General features: G+C 46.1%; 9 protein-coding genes across 9 annotated transcripts; 4 read left to right on the forward strand and 5 right to left on the reverse strand.

The window, feature by feature from the left end:
• Nucleotides 1–1252: 1252 nt before the first annotated feature.
• Nucleotides 1253–2597, forward strand: gliM (O-methyltransferase gliM; the record flags this gene model as incomplete). Its single annotated transcript, XM_056897936.1, has 2 exons — nucleotides 1253–1478; nucleotides 1552–2597. 2 exons carry the CDS (start codon nucleotides 1253–1255, stop codon nucleotides 2595–2597), a joined length of 1272 nt encoding a protein of 423 aa, XP_056753721.1.
• Nucleotides 2598–3218: 621 nt separating this feature from the next.
• Nucleotides 3219–4874, forward strand: gliC (cytochrome P450 monooxygenase gliC; the record flags this gene model as incomplete). The annotated part of the gene is made up of 3 exons (XM_056897937.1): nucleotides 3219–3317; nucleotides 3378–3565; nucleotides 3638–4874. 3 exons carry the CDS (start codon nucleotides 3219–3221, stop codon nucleotides 4872–4874), a joined length of 1524 nt encoding a protein of 507 aa, XP_056753722.1.
• A 526-nt stretch (nucleotides 4875–5400) lies between these two features.
• gliA (MFS-type gliotoxin efflux transporter gliA) lies at nucleotides 5401–7011 on the reverse strand (the record flags this gene model as incomplete). The annotated part of the gene is made up of 1 exon (XM_056897938.1): nucleotides 5401–7011. One exon carries the CDS (start codon nucleotides 7009–7011, stop codon nucleotides 5401–5403), a length of 1611 nt encoding a protein of 536 aa, XP_056753723.1.
• A 575-nt stretch (nucleotides 7012–7586) lies between these two features.
• N7537_006882 (class I SAM-dependent methyltransferase) lies at nucleotides 7587–8538 on the forward strand (the record flags this gene model as incomplete). The annotated part of the gene is made up of 3 exons (XM_056897939.1): nucleotides 7587–7627; nucleotides 7693–7864; nucleotides 7942–8538. The coding sequence occupies 3 exons, from the start codon at nucleotides 7587–7589 to the stop codon at nucleotides 8536–8538; spliced, it is 810 nt and encodes a 269-aa protein (XP_056753724.1).
• Nucleotides 8539–8975: 437 nt separating this feature from the next.
• On the reverse strand, nucleotides 8976–10427 carry N7537_006883 (uncharacterized protein; the record flags this gene model as incomplete). The annotated part of the gene is made up of 2 exons (XM_056897940.1): nucleotides 8976–9690; nucleotides 9739–10427. 2 exons carry the CDS (start codon nucleotides 10425–10427, stop codon nucleotides 8976–8978), a joined length of 1404 nt encoding a protein of 467 aa, XP_056753725.1.
• Nucleotides 10428–11443: 1016 nt separating this feature from the next.
• On the reverse strand, nucleotides 11444–12679 carry N7537_006884 (uncharacterized protein; the record flags this gene model as incomplete). The annotated part of the gene is made up of 1 exon (XM_056897941.1): nucleotides 11444–12679. The coding sequence occupies one exon, from the start codon at nucleotides 12677–12679 to the stop codon at nucleotides 11444–11446; it is 1236 nt and encodes a 411-aa protein (XP_056753726.1).
• A 2529-nt stretch (nucleotides 12680–15208) lies between these two features.
• N7537_006885 (uncharacterized protein) lies at nucleotides 15209–15982 on the reverse strand (the record flags this gene model as incomplete). Its single annotated transcript, XM_056897942.1, has 1 exon — nucleotides 15209–15982. One exon carries the CDS (start codon nucleotides 15980–15982, stop codon nucleotides 15209–15211), a length of 774 nt encoding a protein of 257 aa, XP_056753727.1.
• Nucleotides 15983–20713: 4731 nt separating this feature from the next.
• Nucleotides 20714–21277, forward strand: N7537_006886 (pre-rRNA-processing TSR2 family protein; the record flags this gene model as incomplete). The annotated part of the gene is made up of 1 exon (XM_056897943.1): nucleotides 20714–21277. The coding sequence occupies one exon, from the start codon at nucleotides 20714–20716 to the stop codon at nucleotides 21275–21277; it is 564 nt and encodes a 187-aa protein (XP_056753728.1).
• A 239-nt stretch (nucleotides 21278–21516) lies between these two features.
• On the reverse strand, nucleotides 21517–23889 carry N7537_006887 (translation termination factor GTPase eRF3; the record flags this gene model as incomplete). Its single annotated transcript, XM_056897944.1, has 2 exons — nucleotides 21517–21751; nucleotides 21808–23889. 2 exons carry the CDS (start codon nucleotides 23887–23889, stop codon nucleotides 21689–21691), a joined length of 2145 nt encoding a protein of 714 aa, XP_056753729.1. The 3' UTR covers nucleotides 21517–21688.
• Between the last annotated feature and the right edge of the window lie 249 nt (nucleotides 23890–24138).

Here is a 24138-nt window from a genome sequence, read left to right on the forward strand (position 1 = left end):
TGGCTGGCACTGCGAATAGCAGTTCGTGTATTGCCTTTTTTTCAGCAATAGGACCCAGGAGAGAAATTCCCCGTCTCCTTTCGAACAATAGTAACATGCTTCGCCTTTCTAAATTCATTTTCCTGTTCACCACGTGAGCCAACAAGAATTTGGCGTTCGCGAGGGGTTTAGCTACTTGTGTGTTGAGGCTTGCGTCACCGAGCACCCTCCTCTTGCATCGTTTCACTGGAAGACGCAGTGTCAGTTTGACTTTGAGGTTCAATTGGAGGGCCTGCTGGATCAGGCTTTCGCAGCTTTTGGAGGGGTTGGTGGCCGTCACCCATTTACATGCGATCGCCCAGTGCCTGGCTCGCCTTCTGCATCTTCCTCAGTACCCTATTTGTGGTCATCCAACAGGAGTTCGATTTTTTGCCTGTGTGCGAGCAAACTTTAGGCCACCAGCCTGTCATAGCCGGAGGATTATATTAGTGAATCCTCGATCATTGCGGTCAAAAACTTCAGCTTTCCGTTAATTCTCAGCCGTTGAATTCTTGAAACTCCATAGTACTCAACGTTTTGTCATATAATACAGGGCTTTATACGCATTTTTGGGTTTACCGACTGCTTGAGTGTGAAGTATGAACTGAGATAATATTCAGAGCTTATTAAGATGTTGATATTCGCAGGTCGGGTCGAGGAAGTGAGGAATATCCCCACCTTCACATCGGCAATTTGCCAACCCATCGGCCCCACGCTCTCCCATCCACGCTGTCATGATCGTTTTTATTACGTCAATTCACCCCTTAAGGGGACATAGGCACCGTCTGCCACTATCAGGCCCCCTAACCCATTCTCGGGCGAGGAATAAGTCTTCGGTCGACTTATTTCTAGGTATCGTCTAAGGCGGATGTACAGAGCTTATATATACTAAGCCCTATGATCAATTAAAGAACCCAACTAGCTAGAGACCTTCCAAGTCCATTGGGCGGGGCAGGACTCTCACGGCGTTAGATTTGATTAAGTAATAACAATCCACTCGGGGCCTTGTGGCTTCCTATCGGAGGCCGAAACAGACAATATCGAAACTAATCGGCCCCCGAGACTAATGGAAGGGCGTCATCCATTTCCATCAATCGTTAAGAGTACAACGATATACATATATATACATTTAGAGATTATCACAGCTTCCTTTGACCGATTATATCATATTGTCTACTCACGTGCAATCTTCAGGATTAAAACACAGCAATTTTTATTTTTGCATTTCGTCAAGATGGAGGAAACTTTGTTGTCATTAAACTCGTACCTTGAGAAGACGGCAGAGCTTCTTAAAAGGCAGGATATCCGTCAACAGCTGGAGAACTCACTCCACAACCATGAGCCAGGAGTTCTGCCCAGTGCAAACGCCGCAGCCTTGGCCAATCAGTCAATTGACCTTCTCCATCAAGTCGAGCAGTTGCTCGAACCAGGCCACCTAGTTCTGGCAGACCACTTCTTCGGTATGGTGATGACCAAATAACGGGAATGTTGGACCTACAATAGGGCATATGTACTGACCACCTTGGATACCAGGCTATGTTCATGCAAAATGTCTGTTGGGCGCCGTTAACCTCAACATAGCAGACAAGCTAGAGGCGAACGGACCCATGACTATTGAAGACCTCGCTAAAGCCTGCGGTGCTCACGCGGACCGTCTTCAACAGGTCTTGCGCGTCTTGTGCTGTAATGGCATATTCTTCTATCAAGGATCAACTGGTTGCTTCAGCAACAATCATACCTCGACATTGCTGCTGTCCAGCCACTGGACACAGTGGCGGGAATGGGTCATTCTTTACGGAGACCAGTTCTACGACATGGCGCGTGGGATTCCAGATTCACTGATGGAAGGAGTCGCTCGCTGGCCCGCTCAGATCAACTTTGACACCAATGACAATATGTTCACCTATTTCCAGAACCAGGGCTGGCTGCCACAGCTCCATCGCACCCTTGGCGCTGGGGCAGCCGCTCAGGCACCGGGAATCCTTGCCGATTATCCGTGGGAGGAAGTTGCCAATGAGACGGTGATTGACATCGGTGGTGGTGGCGGTGCGCTTGTTGCACTGCTACTTCGGGAGCACAAACAGATGATCGGAGGTGTCTACGACCTTCCCGCGGTGATTGATCATATCAACCCGGATTTCCATTCCCGAGAGGGTCGATTTGCAGACCTAGGACCACGTGTCCCAAAAGAAAATCTCATCGCAGGAGACTTCTTCTCATACATCCCCCCGTCTAAGGTGTACACACTCAAATGGTGTCTGCATGATTGGAAAGATGAAGATGCAGTGAAAATCCTTCGGAAAATTCGGAGCGCTATTATTATGGGCCTAGGAAGTAGACTGGTGGTTCTGGAGTCGATTCTGGACTATACACATAGCTCGCGTCTATCCCGGTATGCAGATATGAATATGATGATTACTGCCAACGGTTTGGAGCGGACTATGGCAGACTGGCATAGACTGGCCAAACAGGCAGGATGGGATATTTTCAATGTGCATCATCTGAGGAATTCATGGCCATGTGCGATTGATATGAGGCCATCAGTGGGGGATGCTGTGTTGCATACTCCTTTAACTTGATTGGATATTCCTGGGACTTAGTATTCGAATGAAGAAATTCCCTTATTATTCATACTGTATGACGTTGGGCTTAAGAGCGGGCCTTCTTGTACAACAATTCAGGATTCTCTGGTCTTCCAAATCTAACATTTATCTCAACAAACGATTCAATTGTATGGACGGTTAGCTCGGTCAAGATATGGCTAATTTGGACCTTTCAAATCTCTACCGGTGATATCAATTAAAAGCACTATTCCAACCCGGAAGTTAAATATGTTTGTTACAATTTACAATATAGTAAAGGAATGAAGCATAATGCATAATATGGTGATGCTGTAGTGTGTAGAACTATGTAAAGAGGAGAAAAGTAGACGATGCAGTATAATTCTATGGTTATAGCCATGTGATAAATGGGAAATATCAATAAGATGATGTGCTGCAGGTGGAGACGGGCCGAGTTTCGGATGCCGAAGTCAATGAGGTCCTACTCGGGGCAGGTTCCATTTGCTTGTCAAGATCTCGGTAGTATATGAGAGAGACCAGAGTTAATCGTACTGATTTCATATTTAAGTGATTGACTTGCGCACGTGTAGTTAGATTTCAACCTTCTCATGTTATGATCTATCTATAAACGCCGATAAAATGGGTTTTGCAGTTATTGTCATCGGGATCGCATTCATCATTTCAATTTTAGCATCCCACAGTAATTTCTGCAATCGTGTCATCTCTTCTGTGGTTCAAGTATGCCATGTCGAACCCACAGCCATATATTGGTATCAAGCTAAATCCCAGATGTGATAGTGGCTCCTCCTCCGAAAGTACCCAGTGTGGCATCTAGACCGAGGCATACCTCTTCCTTCATGTCCCTATGTTTGGCCGAACGGTCAAGGCGACATAGGAAAGTTCCTCGATGGCATCGAAAACAGCGAGCAATGGAGGAAGAGATACGGCACTGTTTACCGAATCTGGTCGGGAATGAAGCCTGAAATGTGTGTCGCACATTCCCCATCATTGAGTTATTCATTCTCTCATATCGCAAGGCTAGCTAACCAAAGCAATAGCGTGTTGACAAAGGCTGAACATGTCAAGATTATCTTTAAGGACTCGGACAAACACTACAAAGCTGTGAACAACAACTCGGGCTACCTCATGGGCCAAGTTCTGGGCAAATGCGTGGGACTTGTAAGCGGCCAGGAGTGGAGGCACCTGCGAGCCGTGAGTGAGACAGCCTTTTCACACAATAACGTTTCCAGTCATGTCAATCTGCTCCAGAACCGTGTTAAAAGCTATATTCGAGACCTTGAGGAAAGGGGAAGCCTACTTGGCGGTCTCATTGACCCGGTTGAAGACCTGAAGATGCTTCCCTTCTTCGCCGTTGCCGATGTGATCTATGGGAAACTCCCTCCAGACATGGAAAGGGGGTTGCGGTATTTAGCCCCCATTCATGAAAGGTTGTTTACACATGTCATCCAAGGTGGCCTCAGTCGTTTGGAAATTTCCAGGTTCCTTCCAACAGAGACCAACCGGACACTACGCGAATTCGAAACTAAATGGAAGGCGTTCAATCACATGGCATACCAGCGGGCCAACGATCTGTCTCTAACCGAGACCCCTATCTTCCAACTCTTTGATGCTCTCCACGAGGGTACTGTCAGTGATGAGCATGTGCAACACACTCTTGATGAGATGCTATACGCCAACCTCGACGTGACAATGGGGGGCCTATCATGGAACCTTGTCTTTCTGGCATCTGACCAACAAGTGCAGAGACAACTACGAGAGGAGATCAAGAAAGCACGACAAGATAAAACCGAACATCAATATCTCCTCAGTGCGACCTCTTTTCTTTCTGCCTGCATTTCTGAGTCATCGCGTCTGAAGCCCCTAGCCGCCTTCTCCGTGCCGCAATCTGCTCCTACTGAGCGAATAATCGACGGTTATGTTATTCCAGCGGGGACAAACTTCGTAGTTGACACATACGCACTCAACATCCAGAATGAGTTCTGGGGCCCTGACGCACAGGAATATCGACCGAGTCGATTCCAGGAGGTAAATAGCATCGAGGCCCGCTACAATTTCTGGCGATTCGGGTTTGGACCACGGCAATGCATGGGGCGGTATGTGGCAGATTTGGTTATTCGGGCCTTACTCGTAGAGTTGGTCGTGAAATGGGAGTTACATCTACCCAAGGAGTTGGTGGGTAAGAAATGGGGACGTGATAAAAAGACGTGGATTACGCATCCGCAGATGAAGCTGATCTGCCTCCCTATTCTACCGGACGACAATAAGGGTGTGTGAATTTGTAGTAATGATTATGTTGTGCCTCATTGCGTCAAATAAATGTTTCTATAATCTAGCAGTATGTTGAACGATCTAAATAAATTTACCTACACTGAGAATCATTATACCAAAGGCCAGTCTAGCATTCGAAAAACATTATAGCAAGATATTTCTTCTCTTTTATTCAGTCCCTTTATTCATTTTTCGTTTCATTTTTCGTTATTTCATTGGTTGAGGCGGATGAAAAGGGAATTAAATCAAATGCAGCGAAAAGGTGTCGGCTTACACGGGACTCAGACAAGTCAGAACAGGTCACATAGTCTCTCAATTTGGTAAAGGCAATATTAAAATCTATATAATAACTCAATTAGGGAATTAGGCAATATATTTATAAACGTAGACAAAGGGTTGGCCATCCGGGCCGTGGTTTTGATTTCTCCAGATAAACAGCCGTCCAAGGCATTGTCGGTGGTTACTAGATGCCGATCACCACTCTGACTGCAAGAAATGGCCAAGTCCAAGAGAAAGGGACACATTAAAACAATCAAACAGTGGGCTTCTCATCACCTTCTGAGTCCAATTGGGTTTGAGATTTCTCATCGGCAACACCAGGGTTACTCCACGACTGCGTTTGCGGTATCAATCTCTCCCACTTAGCCAGCAGAGCTAGTAGAAAGCTCACAGCTAGCAAGGCTGTCGCCACAGCAAACCCACCCTTGATTCCATCCATGTACGCTGTCAGAATTCCGGGCAGTGCATTTGCCGGAAAGATGTTCCTCAGCTCGGAGGCACCAGCCGAAAGGACAAGCGCCGGGGAGATTTCAGGCGCGGTCTCCCGAATTCTACGCAGAAGCGTATTTCCAAACACAGATTGAGCAGCGGAAACAGAGAATGAGCCGCCAAGGAGCTGGAAAAATAGCGTCATGGCGGAAGCAGTGCTCATGTCGGCCATATCCACGCATGCAGTGTTTGCCATGATAGGAATTTGCGAAATAAATCCTGTCGACGCACCGGCCAAAATCTGAAATCCGACCCACTTGCCAGTCGATGTGTCTTGGTCAATGGTGTATATTAATCCTCCCCCTACCGCGCTGAGAGCTGCGCTGGCTACCATGAATGGAACCCATTTTTGGGTGGCACTGATAACAACGCCAGAAATCATGGAGAAGATCCCGCCAATGAGGAATGGAAGGTTGCGAACACCGGACCCAATAGGAGATGCGTTGCGGATAGATTGGAAGTAGAGGGGCAGATAATAGATCAAAATGAAAAATCCGCCAGAGTTGAAAAAGACGACAGCGCAGTTGACAAGGATCCTGCGGCGTTTGAACAGACGTGGTACGATGGAGGCGCGCTCTCCAAGCCACCATTCGTTAGCACCAAAGGCGATGAAAATCAGAATGAAGCCAATTAAAGTGCCTATCACGCTGCTGTCGGACCACTTCTTCTGTAAACCACCCCACTGTAACGCCAGAAGGTAACAGACAACGGCCCCGATGATGAAAAAACAGCCACTTGGATCTAGCTGGAGGAGCTTTTCCCTCCAGGGGGCTTCAACTGGCTTTGCTGTCTTAGGGGTTTGAAAGAAGATGACGATAATGAAGGCGGCCAGACCCCCAATAGGTAGGTTGAGGTAGAAACACCAGCGCCAGGTGACCTTCTCAGTGAACGCCCCTCCCACCAATGGCCCGACAAACGATGCTAGGGCGTAAGTGGCTCCCATAACACCCATAAACCTCGGTTGGCGCTCCGGTTCGACAGTATACCCAATGATGACAAAGGTACCCGTACATAGGCCTGCAGCCCCGATACCTGCAATTGCGCGGCCGACAATCAAAGTAACACTGTTAGGGGCCACGGCACAAATAAGACTGCCCAGCTCGAAGATGAAGAGAGACATAAGATATGACCATTTCAGATGAAAGTACTTGAACGCCTTGCCCCAGGTCGTCTGGAAGGCCGCAAATGTCAAGAACGTGGCCGAACCATACCAACCAATGTCATCGAGACTGTGAAATTCATTGGTGATGTAAGGAATAGCGGTGGCCAGGATTGTTGAGTCCAGGTTGGCAGTGAACATGCCCATGAACAGAGCAAACATAGTAAGAGCCAGCCGACCGGGGCCAGGCAGGTCTGAAGAGGCGCCGTCTGCCATTGCTGATGATAGTGATACTTTCTGGTTGTGTTGCAGTAAAAAAGGATTATTGTTAGCTATGCTCACCAAACCGTATATATGCACTGCCAAGATGATGAAAAAAAAATCCAGATTTCCCCGAGTTTAAGTTATAGTAGGTTTGACCAATCGGCCTTCCGGGCCTCTGCTACTTGCCTTACCAAATTTGGATGGTGGGCGGTCCCTTGCCTTTGCTGAATAATAAGCTGCTGGATACCACTAGTATCGGCCCGTTGCTTCGGTCCGTTGGGTTAAGCCAATCGTTGTCTGCGATCTCCGTATTTTGACCCCACCTGAGCCGCCACGCCGGCATTCCGGGGTGGATCATGATCTAGCCTCCTTTTTGCTTTCTAAGCGGTTGTTTTCAGGCGATTAATCACTCCCCTGCCTAATCGATCACATGTATTTTGGGTCATCTAAATACTTCGTTGTAGGACCCCATTACCTTCTCACTAATGCTCACCTGGCGATATTGCGCAGCTGCACTGGTGGTCATATTCGCTTTCCTTCTTCGATATCGAACCACACTCATAGAGACCTTCGACCTACCTAGCACAATGGGGGAGACGCTCGCCGACAAAAACCAAGCATATTGGAAGTAAGTCGTAACCAATGGAGAGACGAGACCCATGGGGATCAGAGCTGACTGCTGACTGTGACTAGTAATGCCTCCCAGCTAGTGTTTAAAGACAAATGGGTACACGATCTGCAGAATCAGATTTCTGAATTTCTGATGGGAAATCTGGACTGGATAGGCGTCCAGTCTCCCACTGTCGATAACAGCCGGCAGACGAAATTGATGGATTACGCCTGCGGAAATGGCATTGTCTCTCGCGTGAGTTATTGACCTTACTTAACGATTAAAACGTACGATACCACATCACGCAATACTGACTTGTTCCCGTTCTGCAGTCCCTCCACCGTCACTTTTCTAAATGCATTGGCATCGACCTATCAGATGGCATGTTGGACAAATATCGTGCAACCGCAGTGGAACTAGGCCTCGACGAGTCGCGCATGTTAGCGGTTCAAGGTGACCTCTTAGCTCCCACAGTCACTCAAACTGAACCTCCACTCAGTGAGGAGGAGCTGAGTGGTTTCGATTTGGTGGCCATTTGTATGGCATTGCACCATGTCGATGATATCGTGTTGGCCACCAAACGTCTCGCCGAGAGACTGCGACCGGGCGGTGTCCTTCTAATCATTGACTGGGCAACGCGTAATTCATCGCACAAGACTGAACAGCAAGCTAGTGTGCAGACAACTCCGTCCGTTTCGGAGAATCATCACCATCACCATCATCACCACATGAATGACACGATAGATCCGAAACACCCTGCAGCGCATACCATCTCCCATGACAGCTTTTCTCAGAGCCAGATATTCTCACTCTTTGAACAGGCAGGCTGTGGAGAGTCCCAGCTTGTGCTGGCGGATCGACTATCGCCTGTTCCCGGCGCACGGAGTGGGGAGATGCAGTTATTCTGGGCTCGGGCAACCAAACTGTAATAGCTTTGAAAGGGTACTTTGTGTGTGGCTTTGTGTTTGATTAGTAAAATCTGAATTCTTCAACCGAGACAATTGTTAGGAGACATCAAGGTATAGGGTGCAATATAAGAGTTGAGATTAAAGGCTTTCAGATACTAAGTTCTAGACTATGAACCTTGACAGCAAGGCTATGATGCCCTTAAGGAGGACAAAAGATAGACAAGATGACAGCCAAATCCTTAGAGTCTAATTAACGACGAACAATCTAGACAATAGAACATTTAGAATGGCGTCCTTCGCTTTTATCAAGATATTCTTTAGTAAACTTTCCGTTAGCCTAACTCTTGAGGACGGAGGGTGGTAAAAGGTGTATCTAAGAGACGAATACATACTAAATATGTACAAATAATCCAACAGAACCTCCTAAAATATTCATTTGAATTGCGTAAATAGACCTTCTAGGTGACCCTTCTTTTCAGATTAACTCTCAAGTTATCCTTTGGGCTGGAGACACCGCTTGTCTTGGCCCTACTGTCCATATCCCATGAGCTACCCTTGACCGGCTCCAAATCCCAGCAGGTTAACATGGCAGCCACAAATGCTAGGACTTCGCGCTCTGCGAGAAACCGTCCTTTGCACATCGTTGCACCTCCTCCATATGGCCGGATGGACTTTATTTCTGACTGGACATGGCCATCATCTGCGTTCACGAAGAAACGCTCTGGACGGAACTCCGATGGATTTGGAAAGTACCGCCCATCGGTATGGTGTAGATCAGAAGGGACAAGTACCGCATCACCCTTTTGCATGTGGAATGTTGTTGGCTTGCCTTTTGCTATGGGCGGACGGGCGTCCTCTCCAGCTTCCTGTAAAATACAATCTTTCTGGAGGCGTTTGAAGGACCAAGAGGCTGAGTCAATACGAAGAGTTTCGAAGTAGCAAGACTTGAAAAGAGGACTGTTGTTCAGAAGTCTCTTCCAGTCGATCTGCAACATGTCGTTTGTAGTTAAACAGGCAGGGGCAATCTCCCGGCGGACATCCTCCAGGAGGCCAGGGGTAGCATAGATGTTTCGCAACATCCAGTACACTGTCGAGTTAGAATTGGCATTAAGTCTATTCTCGTCACCTTCGTTAGACTTCTTCGGCGACTTATATGCTCGTGGAATGTGGCCACTAGACAAGGAAACAACAGGACAAGTAGGAAGATAGAAAATTACTTACGCCCATAATATGGACAAGTCTACAGCAGCTCGGGCTTTCATCGAGAATCTTCGCGCAGACCAGATTTTCTGCCGTTGTTTCATCAAGTCACTGACGTCCCCAAACGGCGCACAATCCGCATCCGAGTCGGCCACCGGGCCAACGGCTTCCATCTCTGTGTGCCATGCAATCAACTTCTCCAAGATGCGTGTTCGGGATTTCCGGGCTCTCGCAATCCATGGTAGCCAACTCGGCATGCCAAAGACAAACCCCATGATGTTGGCGTCTACCTGCCAGATATCCTCCAGGAAGTCCGGGTGGGAATCGACGAAGACATGCCCCATCATTTCCTTCGAGCTTAACGAGCCCACGCAGTTCCGGACGAGAGGGAAAAGATCTGCCTCTATTGTCCCGTTAGGTTGGACCTTGATATTGGCGGTACGCTCCCAGCTCCGCAAGCCCTTGTGACCCGGAGACGGCGTGACAATAGATGGCACTATTTCTTCTATATCTGCCAAGAGCTTAATCCACGACCGGTCAAAGCCCGGGCCTTTCGTCAGCTGCGTAATGAAGGTATTCATCAACTGATCAAAGTGTGTTATCATCTGTGGTACCTCGGCCGATGGAAAATCAAAGATCTTGGTAATAATATTCGATCCCATGGTCTTATGCTCGATAACAGATCCGGGCAGGGCAAAGAAGGACTTCATCAGCGATGGGCTGTGAATGATGCGAGTATCGACGCCAAACATCCTGAGATTAAAAATGCCATGAATGGCTCGCTCACTGTATATTCCATCGAGATCAATCCTTGCCCTCAGATTTCTGTCAAGGCACAACATACCGACAATAGCGCAGGAACATATCTGGATCCCAGATAAATGCCCATATGTGGCCAACAAATGGCAACCTAAATGGAGCGCCTTCAATCGGGTAATGTCCAAGCTTTTTGTGGTTGAACTTTCCATTGTGTTCACGGAGAACAAGAAAAATTATCTAGAGGGATTTTCGGTATCAATTTAGCGTTGAGCACATCCTCACATTCGAAATGAAGCGGAAAGCAGACAAGTGAGAAATTAGAGGGAAATGGGGGATTGGCTTGCATACTAGTACTCCAAAGACCACAAAGAGCATTAGCCTCGTAGGGTTGTTCACACCTATGTACTCATATAACACCTCCCTCGAAGAGTTCATAATAGCCAATTTGGAACAGATCATATCCAAAAGAATTAATAAAAAGAGGGTGTTCGTATAAATCACCAAATTCATACTTAAACCGCTCACCTTTATGGAATAAATAATTTATGCATTGGCGCTGCGGTGTTGGATGTCGACTGTTCGGTGTCCAATCTCCGGCCTAGTGTTCGGAGCGACAATATCGGTCCGCCGGCTATTACCATTTGTCAACCTAAGAGATAGCCCCTTCTAGGCCATAATTAGAGACCATGGTTTTTGATGTGGCCTACTGGTAAAATGGCTGTATTATTTCCCACACCATTTTTAATCTCAAGATGTTCGGCTTCGATACTGGGATCATTACATAAGATGGTTGCGCAAAAGAGCGAAGTGAGGGTGTACTCGTAGGGGACTAGTAGTGAAAAAATATTCATTTGGGTTTCATCATGTCATTATACTTGGATCGGAAATATTCTACAAGGATTGTATATCCGAGAGATACAAAGGAAGTGCTACTTTTTTCTCCAGGGATGGAGAATCAAGTTGTTGTTCATCGGTGGGTGCACTGGGCGGGAAGAGCGGCCAGCAGGTCCCTAGCCCGGTATCCCATCTCCTGGTACCACTGAGTGTGTACATTATTTGATGGCCCTCTCGATTGCAAGACTCCACCGAGAGGCCCACCGTGCAAATTTGTGGCCTGGCTCTGTCGTTGAATAATCTCTTGAGTGCAGTACTGGATGGTTTCGACGCACCGTCGCAAATCACGCCGCACCATCGCAGCCCGGAAGATCTCTTGTTCATCTGGATCGAACTCAAGGCATCCAAATTGAAAAACCGGGGGCTCTGAACCGCTGCTGATAGCTGATTCGGGACTTGACCTATCACTCGGCATCTCACCCGTGTCAGCCGGCTTCTGAAAGGGATTTTGTCGCCAGGGCGGATTATTTTGATCGGCCAAGGAGGTGGCGTCGCCTTCACCCGCGGGGTGCTGGATACAGAGGATCACGAGTTCATAGAGCCCCACAACCAGATCCATAACGGTCGCCACCAGTAGCGGACAACTCTGGCAGCGTCGAAATTCGTCAGTGTCGGTCACCTCCCGTACCTTAGCCATCGCTTGTCGGTTTAGGCGCATCGCTTGGTCGATTGGGACCCGGGGGATCTGGAGCTGCTCTTCCAAGTACTCGATGATCTTCATCAGGGCGGCGGCATGCGGGTAATCCGACACCACTGACGGATCGCGATAGCTTGGGGGAACTCTCGCGTCGATCTGTTCCGCTAATCGGGACCGCACAGAATCCGCCATCGGCTGCTGGATGGGGAACCCCTGCGGGTTCTTAACGGGCATCCCCGACGTGTGAGAGATGGGCAACGATGCTGGCCGCTTGCCGGATGCTGCAGATGTGCCCTCGGAACTGGAGATTCCTGGACGCGGATCGAGTAGTAAGTTTTCTGTTGTCGGCCAGAAACCATCGATCGCGCCGGGCGAAACTAGCGGTAGGTCCGGGTAATCACTTAACAGGGTCTGCAAATAACTCTCGATCTCCGTGTCTGTAGATATGGCGGTAAACTCCCCCATGGTGAAGACAGGGCCACCTCCCATTGTATTATTGACTACGAGAGGGGGATGCCCTGTCACGGGCAAGTTGACCACCGGGAGTGGGGAAGCAGTGCTTTCCGGCCCTGATTGATACAAAATCGTGTTGGGTGAAACTCGTGATTCTTGCAGATGGAGAGTCTGGTCACTCGCTTTCGTCCGTTGCTTCTTCGGCGCACGACCTACCATCGATACCTGGTATTCGCAAGAGAGATCATTCCGGCGACAGCGGTCACAGCCATACTTCTCGCCGCTGCAGCGGACCTAGAGACAATCCATTACGGTCAGGTTGTTTGTGTATGGGTATCCATCGCTCTCATTAGTGGTAGACCTACCTTGGCGGCATAGCACTCCGTGCAGGCAGAACGTAGGCGTAAAGGCTTTCGAGTACCCAACATGGTGTTCACATTGGCTATAGAAATTCGCAGTGCGACACGTAGGGAGCATATGTCAGATGCTCGATGAGTCGTGCAATCTATGATGGGGTAGAAAGAGCGACGGTCGTGTTGGTGGGGAAGGCGAAAGGTAAGGGGAACCTTGGAAGACTGGGTCTCTGGCGGGACCTAAAATTAGACTAGCTGTATATAGTTTAGCGTGGAAATGAGATCCTCCAACCTTAGAAACCTTGTCTTTGTCATCCTAGTTCTTGCTGATTTCCCATTTTTGAAGGCTGCGGACACACACGCTGCGGGCAAGATTTCTGTGTACATTCTAGTGAAGTTCTACGACTACAGGCAGTATTGGCAAAGTGGGTCATGCCAAATCTAGATTATGAGCATAAATCGGCCTAAATAGGTAATCCCTACATTATATTTCAGGGCAATGGGCATAAGGTCAATGTCACGGCAGCCCTTCATCTGCTTTCTAGCTATACAAACCTTGTGATAGCAATCTCCTATCCATATATACTAACGCTCTTCTAAGGTTCCTTGGAAGGTTGCTTGATAGAGAAATGTATATGTAATCAGGGAATAGTGTCAAACACCAAGTCCGAATACATGGTAGAAACCAGGTATTATACCAAAAATATTACATGGCATTGGGTACTAGGCATACCATGCAAAGTGCATACTACAGTTAGTTATCATTGTCCGCACAGATTGTTGAAATAGCGGGTTTTGTCAATTTAGTTAGAGTCTTCAACATTGGTCATCTATACCATACATTGTTCGTACACCAGCTTTCTGTCAATTTACTCTAAGCACAACGCACACGAATAAGTGCATCAGTAAAAGTGAATGCGGCAGCGGCACAATTCGAAGGCGCCACAGAAGTTATATATGGCTACCAACTTATACTCCTTTGTAATGGCATTGTTCTAGTTGCTTAGATTGACGAGCTCTCTTACGGTTGGTAAAGGAGAAAGGGGGCTCCGTCTATTATCACTAATAGCGCGTAGAGGAAACCAAGGGTTGGTAGGATTTTGTTTAATAGTGTCCGAGTGTACCTAGATCTTTTATCTAGTAATTGTCAGGTCCACTCCCCAGTGAGGTTCGCAGGACCCGAAGTGGGTCCACACAACCTTCGGAGGCATATGTATAGATGGAATTCATAGTCATATGACCTCGCTTAACGAACACACTACTATATATAGTAGAACTCGGAGCATATTAGAAGCTTGGAGTTCAGTTTGAATATAGGCATTGCTATATGCATTGGCCTTCGTAGTAGTATTGTATACACCCTGTCACTCTGATCGATTAAACTAGAGCCCTACATAGTGGGGCTTCACAGTAATCTACTTATCTACCGACTAAAGCTATACACTACCTTTCACGTCCGACGATTGTATCTAATAGCAAGGCTATAGTAAAGTAAGAGGAAATATCGCTAGATATATTTAGTAGGCTCTAGCTCTTTATCTTTATCTCGATAAGAGCGCCTCGATCTAGTAGTAACTAGGCTATTCTTTTATAGTCTTCGGATAGCGTAACTTAAAGTGTAGAGCCGTATTCTCCCTAGGCGTTGATATTAGTATCTAAATTTAGTAGTATCTATACGATATTTTTATTACCTTTAATTAACGCGGCTACGAGTCTACTATTATATTTTCTACCTTAGGAGTTGATATAAGTACCTTGATTTAGGTAGTAATATTTTATACTAGTTATCTTTTTATTACCTATAGTTAATACGGCTTAAATTAGGTTAATTTAAGATATACTTAGCTTACTTATATTTTACTAGCTTAAATAGCTAGGGCACCCTGAATATATTTAAATAGGCTATGGTAAAGTCCAGAGCTAGCACTATCCTCGTAATAGTCTAGGGTAGCTTACTCGGGGGATCTAATAAGGCCTAGAGCAGTACGACTAGTATAACTAGCAAATCCGTAAGCGGCACGACTAGCGTGACTTCGACTCTAACATAGGTAGTAAAGAAGACACTGCCCTAGATATAGGGATGGTTATGGCCTTATTATGCTTATATCTTTCTTTATAATATAGGACGCTTGAATTGGTGTTATAACGTCAGCCTAGATCGGATTTTTGTAGTAATCGATACTCTATATTCCGTTGTTACGTGCCCTCATTCAAATTCATCACCAATAGTTGAATTTAGTAACGATGCCATAACTCGGCTTAACAGGACAACGCAAATCCTAGACTAACTGACCTGGCTGAGAGGATAGCTATAATGCAAACTGCACAACCAAGATACAGAAGACACAACTTAGCTAGACATAGTATAAAGATACACAAAGCCAAAGTGAGGATATCAAAACGCCGTAAACTGAATTTCCCAGATTAACTGGGCGATCTCCTTGATCTCCTGCTCATGAATGAGTATGTCGGCCTCTTTAGAAGGTTCTGCAGGTCTGAGGAAAAAAAGGTGGAAGGGAATGAGGAGTGGGCCACCGGTCACTGTGACTTTGTCACCTTCACTGCTTTCGATGATCTCGACGGTTTGGACATTTTCGTTCTCTGCCTTGGCACTATCGTACTGCCATCTTTCGATGGTAATCCTGGGCCGCCGTCGGTCTGCTTTTATGGCTAGCACGACCTTCGCGAGACCATCGATTGGGTCGAGCCACCGGTTGGTATCACGAAGCAACTTGGCGTACGTTTCAGAGATTGCTACTTCAACTACCACGGTTGGTCTTCGTGGGCTTCCATTTGGTGGTGGTCTTGGGCCCCATGCCGCATCTGGTTGCTTGTGACCGTTGGCCACAGGAATCGTGGTGCTACCGTAGTGGTAGATCGATCTTTCAAGCCCCATCGAAGCCACCGATCGTGAAATAGCCGCATTGATAGCATAAGACAACTCTTCGTGTTCTTGAACCACTATTTTGACGGCTAGTGAATTGATGTTTTGATCGAATGTAGTGCGGATAGAAAGCTTTGGTTCGTTGTTCGGATCTAGGAAGTCACGATCGTGCGTAGCCGTATCAATAGAGAAAATGATATACTCAGTCACATCTTCAGGCTCCTCTAAAGCATCTAAATTTCCATCATTGTATATTGCATTGGACATAGTTTTGATAGAATCCATTGAACGGTAAAGGCGCTCGCGCTCAAGATGGACGATTTGGGAAAAGTCTTCTTTTCGATAGGTATACCGTCTGACAGATAAAGGTAGCCCTTCCGGGCCACAGTTAGCTTCGTTGAGTTGAGACATTCCACAGATTTTTAGTAGGATATAGGAGGGATACGAACGACTCGTCAGGCTAATAAAAAATATATGTGGCGGAGCTCTTGGAATATTATCATCATTACACGGGTATATTATCATCATTGCACGGGTACTCACAAAGCCAAGTGCGCTAAACCTAGTGGGGCCAAGAATGGTTCTAGCGGGAAAGACCACGGTTGCGTGGTGTTGTGGGAGATAATCGTGGTGATTCCGTATAGGCGGTTTTATAGATCTAATTAGGACGAGTGCTATATGTCTAAGTTTAGCGCATAATTGTTTCGTTCTTGCTATATATCTATTATAAGCCCGGCGGCTTTATTATAGGCGATAATCAATTGCTCCCTACTACGTATTTTCTTTACCCTTACCTCTTCTTCTTTTTTATATATCGTCATATAAGCGTTAAGATTATAGGGTTATAAGTAGTAGATAGATATAGATTAAGAATATACACTCCTATACCTCTCTGAATCTACTTCTAGGGCAGTGTACCTAGGCTCCCTTATATATAGAGTTGGGTATAAAACTAAACTATACCATAGAGCATATAGCCTTAAGCGTTCCCCTCTTCAATATATAAAAGTAGAAAAGATTATCGAATATATTATATAAAATTATTATTTTCTAAATATATAGCGAAAGGTTTAATTCTATATCCGAGTTTATAATATATACTAATAGAATAAGCCTATATAATATATATTTTATAAAGAATTATAGTTATCTAAGATACTAACTAAATTATAGGAATATATTATAATAGACTTTATTATAAAGTTATTAATCTTAAATAGATATAATACAATTATAGTTATAATCGATAGACTTACTAAATATATATATATATAATTCTAACTATAAAAACTATTAATATTAATTAAATAGTAGAACTCGGAGTATATTAGAAAGCTTAGAGTTCAGTTTGAATATATATAATACTAGTTATATTGGCCTTCGTAGTAGTATTGTACTCCCTATCACTCTGATCGATTAAACCGAAGCCCTAGTTATATAGTGGGGTGTTACGCACTAGCTAACTGGTCATAGTTAGGTTAGATGGGTTCAGGGTATACTTGCCTTAATACTCCTCGAATAGTCCAACGTCAATGATCGGATCGTAACTAAGCTATTGCCGCGTAGGGCCTTACTATAGCCTAAGTCCTTTTAAGCGATTAAGGAACTAATACTAGATAGAGCGCCGAGTAGATCTATACTAGGGTATTAGTCTACTCGTAAGTATTATTAAGTTATAATTAAGTAAAGAGTTATAGGGGGAGACCCACTCCCCCCAGAGTACTATAGTATGATTCCACTCACACCTACTCAAAACCTAAAAGCACTTTCCGTAGCAAGACGGTGGTTTTTGCACGGTAGCAGTCGGTATTGTGGGTAGGACCCCCCTTTGTTTAGAGGATTCTCTTGCTAACAGGTTGGCCCAATAGATGTTAGAGATTTGGATACTTCGAATGTTAGCCAGGCATAATCACTCATATGGAATGAGCTATTGGGTATCAAATGATCTGAGGTGACAGACCTCTTCCCTTAGATAGCTTCTCTTCCTCTCCTTCTCCCTTCTTCATTTTTCCCCCAGTTTTGTCAGACCAATGCAAAATTATTGCTGCTTCTTTTTCTTCTTCTTCTTCTTCTTCTTCTTCTTCTTCTTCTTTTTCTTTGAACGTTTAATTTCCAGAATGCGTATTCGTAATAGAAATTTAATATCATCCAATAACTTCATACATATAACCTTAAACACACAGAACCATCGAATCCTATACAATCCCCTCAAATAGAATTGATTATACGTGTTCACCATAAATATAGTGATATTCGCCAGCAAGATAGCCAATATGTTCCCACATCTACATACACTTATATTCAGAATCACATCAATTCATACCTAGCTATTAGTATTCAACAGTTCATAAACTCGACTTCTCAAATATATCAGAGTCTCTATCATTCTTTCTCTCTTATACAACTATCTACTTCTAAAGTGCCTAGTTGGTGGAAGGAACCCTACTCGAACTTTCAGCTTCCAATTCTATATCTAAATACATTACATATCTATATAGACCCGATGATAAATCCCTATCTCAGATCAACGGCGATAACATCCATAGGCTCTTAGTATTCAAGGGTCGCTTCGTATATATACAGCTAGCGAATAGAATAGTGAATAGAATAGTGAATAGAATAAAAATCAAATGGTAGATCCAGCTCTCTGAGCTTGACGGAGTCAGACTGTAGTATTGCGATACCTGCACTTACACTAAGTCCTTACTGGTAGATCACATCGGTCAGAACGATATAGGAGTAATTAGCTGAAAGAAATACCTCGCAAAACAGGCTTAAACCACATCATATCCTCTTGTCCATAATGCATATTGAGATGCCGATAAAAAGCCGCACTATCTTCTTCGCTTAAAAAAATAATAATCTCAGCATCTCCCAAACGACAAAGGAATTGCGACCTAATGTTCAAGTTAGTAGGCCACGGTAAAGAGTCGGTTCGAAGGAATTGCGACTCACATAACGTCCCTACAGCCCATGTATCCGCTTCCATCAAATACGAATGTAAATGGTAGGATCTCAGACAAACTGATAGGTTTCAGAAAGTCTTTTACTGTCTTATTCGGGGAAATTGGTATCTCGATCGATTTCAGGGCTCGCTGGTGAGGCCCTTGGTAACTGATTGTTTTAACAATCAAGTTACTGCCCATAATGCGGGAATCGGAGGTAATGCCGTGAATATTAATGCTGATCAAGATTCCGGTTGTCGAATGAGGCGCATATGGTGTAGCTTTCATGACAGTATGTTTGAACGCGAGTTTAAGAACGACATGGTTCTTCTTGTCATCGGCGCCAATAACAGTCTCGCCTTCATTCAGAAACTCAAGCGTACAGGCCGAAACTTGTTTTCTCAATAATGGCCAGGGTATTTTATCGTGTTCATAAGATTGGGATTTTGTCACTATTGACGGGCCAGCCGTGAGTAGCTGGAAAGTGGATCCCGAGCGATGGACTCGAGTATCGGCCATCTATTCCCATTAGTATGAGTCGTTATATTGACCGAGAAACCCAATATAAAAACTGCTTACCTTGCTTTTGTATTCTGCAACTACTTAGAAGAAAAGAACTTCGTTTCGAAAGGATACAACACCGTTTTATATCCGAACAAAGTGACCAAATGCAATTTAATGGGAGAGCTATTGAATTCGACCTTTTCTATTAGAATGAATGTCAATCGATGATTTAGTTCTAGAACAAATCAATCAATAAATCAATGATTTGTTCATTCGCATTCTTTCAATACAAGCTCAGTTAATCTGACGGAAAGCTGGTGTACGAACAATGTATGGTATAGATGACCAATGTTAAAGACTCTAAAATGACAAAACCCGCTATTTCAACAATCTGTGCGAATAATGATGACTAACTGTAATATGCACTTTTGTATGGTATGCCTAGTACCCAATGTTATATAATGTTTCCGGTATAATACCTGGTTTCTACTATATATTCGGACTTGGGTATTCGACATAAAGTAAACTGTTATATGCTATCACGTGATGCATAGGACCTATGACTTCTAGTAGTTGATTAGCATAGCTTCCTCTCTCCTTCTTTTCCTCTCTAGAGTCTAATACACACAGTTTATTGTGTTATTTACATTCATTATTCCTATATAGTCTTCTACTTTACTAACAGGTTATAACTCCCTTACTCGAGGAATCCGAGTATTAAGATCACTAGTTTTTCTGACCAATCAGAATTTTAACTTTATTATGTGGGACGGCACGGGATTATATAGAACCACGCACGGGAACATAGCACTGACGAAGAGCGCTAACCTTAAAGGGTCAAAGCTAAACCTAAGAGAGTAATTCGCAGTCCCCCTCCGATATGGTGTAGTGGCTAACATCGCCGTCTCTCACACGGCAGCCGGGGGTTCGATTCCCCCTATCGGAGTTTCTTTTTTTGTGTTTTAACTTATTTGGCCGGACTTTCAAGTTTTTGTTCAAGTTATATATATGATATGGTGTTTGTTCATAAATATATATATAGAAAGCTTATTTTTGTTGAAACATTATCCCGCCTTTTTCCACCATTTTCCACCATCCCGATAAGGCTTGAGAAGGAGAAGACCACCAAAAGAGACCACCAAGAACATATGACAAGGCCGCATAAGCAGCTGGCTATTCTTATTTATATTGGTACAAGAGGTCCAGCGAAACAAGCCTATTTATTACATTGGACGGTTGGCAGCCCCGGAGAGGGCCTTGGAAATAGTGCCAACCTTGGGAGACCCATCACCTGACCTTATCTTATCTAATCGGATCTTTTTTCTAAAAAAAATTCAAGGTCCATAACATCGTATTAAGAGATCTCAATTGCGATACAGTACACCGATCGCAGAAAGGCTCAAAGGAAGACAAGTTGTCTCTTTCCATCACTACTATCCAACCCAGCCTTGCCCACTCCATCAACAAGTGCCTTTTTCTCCACCAAGACCGCGGGGTACCATCAGTCTTCCGAAAAAAGAAACGCAAAGCCCACCTCAAATCCAACAACCATATAAGCCTATTCAAAATGGCGACAACTTCAACACCCCAAGCGGCCACAGATTCCGCCTCTTACCTCGATCTCGCAATCACCCTCACAATCAACAATTGGCCGGCCCTCTCACTAGCCGTGCAGTCAAACTGGGGCGGCCCCAACTCAAGCGAAAAGCGGGACTGGCTTTGCGGTGCGATCTCCGAAATGCTGGCTAATCGACCCGAGACCGATGCGGAGGACCTGGAGGAAGTGCTCGTACAAGTGATGAACGACGAGTTCGACGTAGCGGTGGACGATGAGAGTGCCGCGGACGTTGCGGATATGATCATGGAGTTGAAAACGCAGACGGATCGCGGCGAGTTCGGTATTATTCAGCAGATGTTGGAGAAATTCCAGAAGAAGAGCCAAAATCGCTCTGCTGCGAATCAGTTCCAGAGGGTTGAGGCTGCGGATGAGGATCAGGAGACGGATGATGAGAGTGATGAAGGAGATGTTGAGATGGGTGAGGCGCCTACTTTGGTGCGGGCTCCTAGGGAGCGGACTGAGCCTGAGATTGATGATGATGGATTTACAAAGGTTGTTGGAAAGAAGAGGTAGATTTGGACTTTTGTTGAATATATTTGTTTTACTTCCATTTTGCCCTTGATGGCAGCAGGGAATTCGGATAAATATCCTTTTTCTAGTTACATAGATGCATTTATTACCAATGGTTGATTGTTCATCAGATCTGGCTTGCGTGGAATACCCCCTATATGGCCGGGGATAACCCAAGAACCCATACAAGGTTGAACCGCTTGGATTCATAGATGGAGCAAAGTCTATGAAAGAAAGAATGTGGAAAAAGAAATGTTCATCATCGTCAGTTGTGGACTGTCTGTGGTATCATTACGCGACCTCTGCCCACCCATACCGCCCTATTCAGAGTTTCTCGCAAGCGCATCAATGATCTTTTGTAGTTCGTTGCACTTTTGAAAACACGGATATTCAGGCATCGTTGGCAAAAGCACTTCACTGGGCCTCGGTCTCGGAAGTGATGAGCTTGGTGATCATACCGATAGCAATGGTTTGACCCTACAACCGAAATGTTAGCAGAGATATCATATTAGAAAGAGTGTTAAAAGACCTACCTGGTCACGAAGGGTGAAACGACCCAATTGGTTGTATTCATCGTAAGTTTCGACACAAACTGCACCGGCAGTGCTGGTAACCTCGAGACGGGCAATAATGGTCTGGCCTCTGCTGGCGAACTGAGGAGGACGCTTGCTCTTGCGGCCGGTGCCGGGCTCGAGCTTGTGAAGAAGAGCGGCGAAAGTAACCTCCTCAACAGCGGAGTGGACATGCAGGACGCAGTTGAAACCAGCCGTCAGAATGCTCTTCAGATCCAAGATACGAATCTTAGCCTCGAAAGCAGATACGCAGTGAACGGGGCGCTTAGGTGAGCAAAGTACGAAACCAGGGAAGAAATCTTCTTCTTCGATACCACGGAGACGGAGGCGAATCTGGTCACCAACCTTGGCGGTCGGAATCTCTTCTTCTGTTTCACCGTACATAGCAGAAATTTGAACCTCCTCGCGGTTAGGCATCATGAGATAAGTACCACTCTTCTTGATGATACCGGACTCAATGCGACCCTCTGCCATGGTACCCATGTCACGGTACTTGGCGCTGATCGGCATCATGAACGGCGCGTTGACCTTACGCTCGGGGAGCTCAAACGCAGTCAGGAATTCGAGCAACGACGGACCATCGTACCAATCACACACATCCTTGGGAATGCGGTCTTTGATACCGAGAGTACGCTGGGCGGAGATAGGCATGCAGAAGATATCCGACTTCTTGTAGCCCAGGGCTTCTAGGAACTTGGTGACCTTGACAGTGCATTCGTCGAACCGGGCCTTGCTCCATTCAACGGTAGGGTCGTCCATCTTATTCACCGCCAAAATCAATTTAGAAACACCCGTGTTTCTAGCGAGCAAAGCGTGTTCGCGGGTCTGGCCACCCTTCTCGAATCCAGTCTCGTACTCGCCCTTACGAGCAGAGATAACCAAACAACCGAGATCGGCCTGAGAGGCACCACCAATCATGTGAGGAACATAGGACTTGTGGCCGGGAGCATCCAATATGGAGAATTGACGCTCGATATCACCATCCGGGTGCGGGACAGTGACCTTGAAGAAGGCACGGCCAACCTCGACTGTCTTACCCTTGGAACGCTCCTCCTGGGTCAAATCAAGAGCCCACGAGAGGTACCAGGTCTCTCGGCCGGCTTCCTTGGCCTCCTTCTTGTATTTGTCCAGTGTACGCTCATCGACCATGCCGGTAGCATGCAGGAGGGAACCTCCTAGGGTAGACTTGCCAGCATCGACGTGACCGATGAAGACGACGTTAACGTGCTCTCTGCGCTCACCGTAAATTTCCTTTAGGGTTGCGTCATCAACATCAGCTTGCTGTGACTTTGCGACGGCATTGGCCTCGCGAGCTTGCTTGGCAGTCTCGCCGCGGGCTGGGCTGGAACGTCCAGGGCTAGAGCGGCCAGAAGATGGCGTGGGAGAACCCTTGCCAGCAGCAGCGGCCTTTTCTGACTTATCAAGGCTTTTAGTGGCCGCCACCTTTGAGCCTGCCTCAGCAGCCGCGGAGCCCTTGGTATCACCATTGGCCTCCTTGGAGGTGGTGTCAGCAGGTTTGGCGGCCGGGGTAGGAGTACCGATCGAAAGGACCTTGGTCTTGGGGGCAGCGCTGGAGGAGGTGGCGCCGATGGAGAGAACCTTAGCCTTGGGCGCGGCGGCATTCGCTGCGGGCTTGGGAGCGGACTGAGCCGGTGCCGCAGGCTGCTGTTGTGCTGCTACAGGCGCATTCTGGCGAGGCTGCTGGTTATAGGCACCGTATTGCTGCTGTTGCTGTCCATTGTTGTACTGGTTGAAGCCACCGGGCTGCTGGGCATAGGCGTTGTACTGGCCATAGGCTTGCTGCTGGTGGTAGCCACCGTAGGCCTGTTGCTGGCCGTACTGAGGGTATCCCTGTTGGGGGTAGCCAGCATACTGTTGGTACTGCTGTCCGGGGACGAAGGAAGAGGCTCCAGGCGTGAAAGAGGCGGCGCCGGGTTGGAATGAGGGCGCCTGGGCCTGAGGGCGAGATTGTGCGTTCAGGTTAACGCCTTCAGCCTGTCGGGAAAGCTCATCCTCCCAGGATTCGGGTGTTTGGTTTGACATCGTGAAATAAGAGCTAAGGTCGAATTACCACGAAAATACGAAACCAAGACGGATTTGGACGAATACAGGTTGGGTCAATAAGAGGGGCCCCAGGGCCTTTTGATTTTGCACAGGTGAATGACTAAGACCCCGCGATATTTTTTTTTCACGTGATATTTTATATTGAATGGATTTCTTCTGCTGAGTGTGACAAGGTAAATAAATGTTTGTTGGGAAAACAGACTCTTTGCTTATAATTATGACTTTTTC

Source organism: Penicillium hordei (assembly GCF_028827395.1).
Source record: "Penicillium hordei strain IBT 12815 chromosome Unknown utg000003l_segment0_segment0, whole genome shotgun sequence".
Lineage (NCBI taxonomy): Eukaryota > Fungi > Ascomycota > Eurotiomycetes > Eurotiales > Aspergillaceae > Penicillium > Penicillium hordei.